This window comes from Coturnix japonica, unplaced genomic scaffold (assembly GCF_001577835.2).
Source record: "Coturnix japonica isolate 7356 unplaced genomic scaffold, Coturnix japonica 2.1 chrUnrandom670, whole genome shotgun sequence".
Taxonomy (NCBI): domain Eukaryota; kingdom Metazoa; phylum Chordata; class Aves; order Galliformes; family Phasianidae; genus Coturnix; species Coturnix japonica.
In genome coordinates this window covers 7,238-10,816 of record NW_015440034.1, presented here as the reverse complement: position 1 = coordinate 10,816, position 3,579 = coordinate 7,238, and the positions used below count along the sequence as shown (strand labels likewise).

Genomic DNA, 3,579 nt, shown 5'->3' with positions numbered 1-3,579 from the left:
GCCCCCTCCCCACCTTATAGAGGCCGTAGCTGAGCAGGCCGAGCAGCAGCAGCCCCAGCAGCACGGCCAGCACCACCACCCACAGCGGGACCCCCGCGCTGCCCTCGGCACGAGCCCACTGCAGCCCCGTCACCACCTGCACAGAGAGACAGCTATGGGGCGCCCCATAGAATCACCCCATAGAATCACCCCATAGAATCACCCCATAGAATCAATGGGGTGCCCCACAGCATCACCCCATAGCGTCACCCCATAGAATCACCCCATAGCGTCACCCCATAGCATCACCCCATAGCTTCACCCCATAGAATCACACATGGGGCCACCCTACAGCATCACCCCATAGCGTCACCCCATAACATCACCCCATAACATCACCCCACAGCATCACCCCATAGCGTCACCCCATAACATCACCCCATAACATCACCCCACAGCATCACCCCATAGCGTCACCCCATAACATCACCCCATAGCATCACCCATGGGGTCACCCCATAGAATCACCCCATAGAATCACCCCATAGAATCACCCCATAGAATCACCCCATAGTGTCATGCTCCAGTGTTACCTACGGGGTCACCCCACAGCATCACCCTAGTGTCACCCATGCGGTCACCCCATAGCATCACCCCACAGCATCACCCCATAGTGTCACACATAGGGTCACCCCATCGCATCACCCCAGTGTCACCTATGGGGTCACCCCATAGCATCACCCCATAGCATCTCCCATGGGGTCACCCAAAGCATCACCCCCCCCAGTGTCACCTATGGGGTCACCCAGAGCATCACCCCACAGCATCACCCGTGCGGTCACCCCATGGGGCCACCCCATAGCATCACCCCACAGCATCACCCCAATGTCACCTATGGGGTCACCCCATAGTATCACCCCACAGCATCACCCCAGTGTCACCTATGGGGTCACCCATAGCATCACCCCACAGCATCACCCCATAGCATCACCCATGGGTCCACCCCATCCCCAGCCTGGCACAGCATCACCCCTGTGCTCACCATGCCCCCCCCCATCGCCCCCCAGCCCCACATCCCCCCCCCCCGGTGCCCCCTGACCTGCAGGCTCTGGCTGGGGTAGTGTTGGGGTCTCACTCTATAGGGCAGCCGCAGCACCCGGTACTCGGCATCACAGCGCAAAGTCTGAGCACGGACATCCCGCTGCAGGACAGAGTCAGAACCCATAGAGACACCAGGACCCATAGGGGAACCAGGACACATAGGGGCACCAGGACCCATAGGGGACATCAGGACCCATAGGGGAACCAGGACACATAGGGGAACCAGGACACATAGGGGGCACCAGGACCCATTGACATCCATAGGGGCACCAGGACACATAGGGGCATCAGGACCCATTGACACCCATGGGTGCCCCCCACCCATATCTCTATGGGTACCCACCCACTGACACCCATGGGTGCCCATCCAGACCCATTGGAACCCATGGGAACCCATAGGTGACCCCTACCCACCCCAGGGGGATTAGGGGGGTTTGAGGTATCACAAGGGGGTTTCTATGGGGGGGGGTTGATATGGGGGGGTTGATATGGGGGGGCTTCTATGGGGGGGTTTCTATGGGGGGGTCCCATCTGACCTGCAGGAAGGATCGTGCCCATAGACGGGCACTGAGGTGCAGCGTCACCCTCTGCTGCTTCTCCAGCCCCCCCATGGGGCAGCTCAGCCTGAAGCACTCGGCCTCGGGACAACCCTATGGACCCCCCAAACAATAGGGTCAGCAATGGGAGCAGCATGTGGGGATAGGATGGAGATGGGATACTGGGATGGAAGATTGGCAATGGATGGACTGCCGATGGGATGGGATGGCGATTGGGATGGAAGCCATCAGGTGGACTGAGAGATGGGCCCAATGGATTGGCGATGGCGAATGGGATGGGATGGGATGGGACATGGACTGGAGCACATGGATGGGATGGGATGGATGGAGATGCGCGATGGGATGGGCATGGATGGGATGGCGAATGCGTAGATGGCGATGGAGATGGATGGATGGGATGGGAATGCGATGGGCGAAATGGATATGGCGTCAACTCGGAATGCCGATGGGCAGTGAGGACTGGGAATGGGATGAGGATGGGATGGATGGGCAAATCGGATGGGCATGGGAAATGCATGCATGGGATGGGATGGATGGGCACTGGAGATGGAGATGGAACTGGATGGACCAGATGCGGGATCTGGATAGGCGATAGGTGGAGATGCGGAATGCGCATGGGATGATGCCCCATGGATGGGAATGGCGATGCCGGATGGGAAATGAGGCGTAAGCGGATATGGGGTGAGTGGGCTTTGGGGTCCCATCTCAGGTGCCCATCTCCCCATATCGGAGGATCCCAAACCCCCCCCCCCCCAAAATCCCACCGAGGACCAGGAGCAGAGTCAGCACAGCCACATTGAGTGCAGCGCCCAGGGACACCAGGTCCGGGGGAGGAACCCTGACCCCACAAGCGCCCTATCGCGTCGAGTGACCCGACCAGCCACCCACATCCCTGCCCCACATCCACCCCAATCCACACCCCACATCCACCCCACATTCCCATCCCACATCCACCCACACACATCATCCACATCCACCCACACAGCACTCCCCACATCCACCCCACATCCACCCCACATCCATCCCACATCCACCCCACATCCATCCCACATCCACCCCACATCCACCCCACATCCACCCCACATCCACCCCACATCCATCCCACATCCACATCCCACCAATCCAGCCCCCCATCCATCCCACATCCAGCCCCACATAAACACCATCCCCACCATACACCCCCACATCCACCCCACATTCCACCCCCACATCCATGCCACATCAACTCCCACTCCATCCCACATCCACCCACATAACCATCCCACATCACCCCACACCTACCCATAACCACATCATCCCACATCCAATCCCACAATCCACCCAACATCCATCCCACACTCCACACCCACATCATCCATATCCACCCACTCATACCCAATCCATCACCACCTATCCACCCCACATCCACCCACATCCACCCCACATCCACGCCGCACATCCATCCCACATTCCCCCACATCCATCCATATCCGCTCCCACTCCATCCCACATCCATCCCACATCACACACATCCCACCCCACATCACCCACATCCACCCCATCGACCCCCACTCAAGTCCACCCCACATCCACCCTACACCCATCCCTACATCCACCCTACATCCATCCTACACCCAACCCTACATCCACCCCACATCCACCCCACATCCACCCCACACCCACCCATCCATCCCACATCCAACCCCACATCACGGCACCATCCATCCCACATCCACCCCACATCCCATTCCACATCCACCCCACATCCAGTTCCCACATCCACCCCAACACTCCACCCCCACATCCACCCCACATCCATCCCACATCTACCCCACATCCACCACATCCACCCACATCATCCCACATCCACCCACATCCACCCCAAAATCTCCCACATCACCCCACATCCCAATCCACATATCCACCCACATCCACCCCACATCCACCCCATATCCATTCCCAC

General features: G+C 59.2%; 2 protein-coding genes across 2 annotated transcripts in view; both read right to left on the bottom strand.

Moving 5' to 3' along the window:
• The window catches only part of LOC107307553 (integrin alpha-5-like), a 4,660-nt gene extending 2,905 nt beyond the window's left edge, over positions 1–1,755 (bottom strand). Inside the window, exons 1-3 of the mRNA XM_015851066.2 lie at positions 1,617–1,755; positions 1,079–1,180; positions 14–136 (exon numbers count right to left, since the gene is read on the bottom strand). Coding sequence (XP_015706552.1) covers positions 14–136; positions 1,079–1,180; positions 1,617–1,691 — 300 coding nt within the window. The 5' untranslated portion in view covers positions 1,692–1,755. The remainder of the gene's footprint in view (positions 1–13; positions 137–1,078; positions 1,181–1,616) is intronic.
• Positions 1,756–2,066: 311 nt separating this feature from the next.
• LOC107307552 (integrin alpha-5-like) overlaps positions 2,067–3,579 on the bottom strand; it is a 3,432-nt gene continuing 1,919 nt past the window's right edge. The window contains exon 4 of the mRNA XM_015851065.2: positions 2,067–2,096. Coding sequence (XP_015706551.1) covers positions 2,067–2,096 — 30 coding nt within the window. The remainder of the gene's footprint in view (positions 2,097–3,579) is intronic.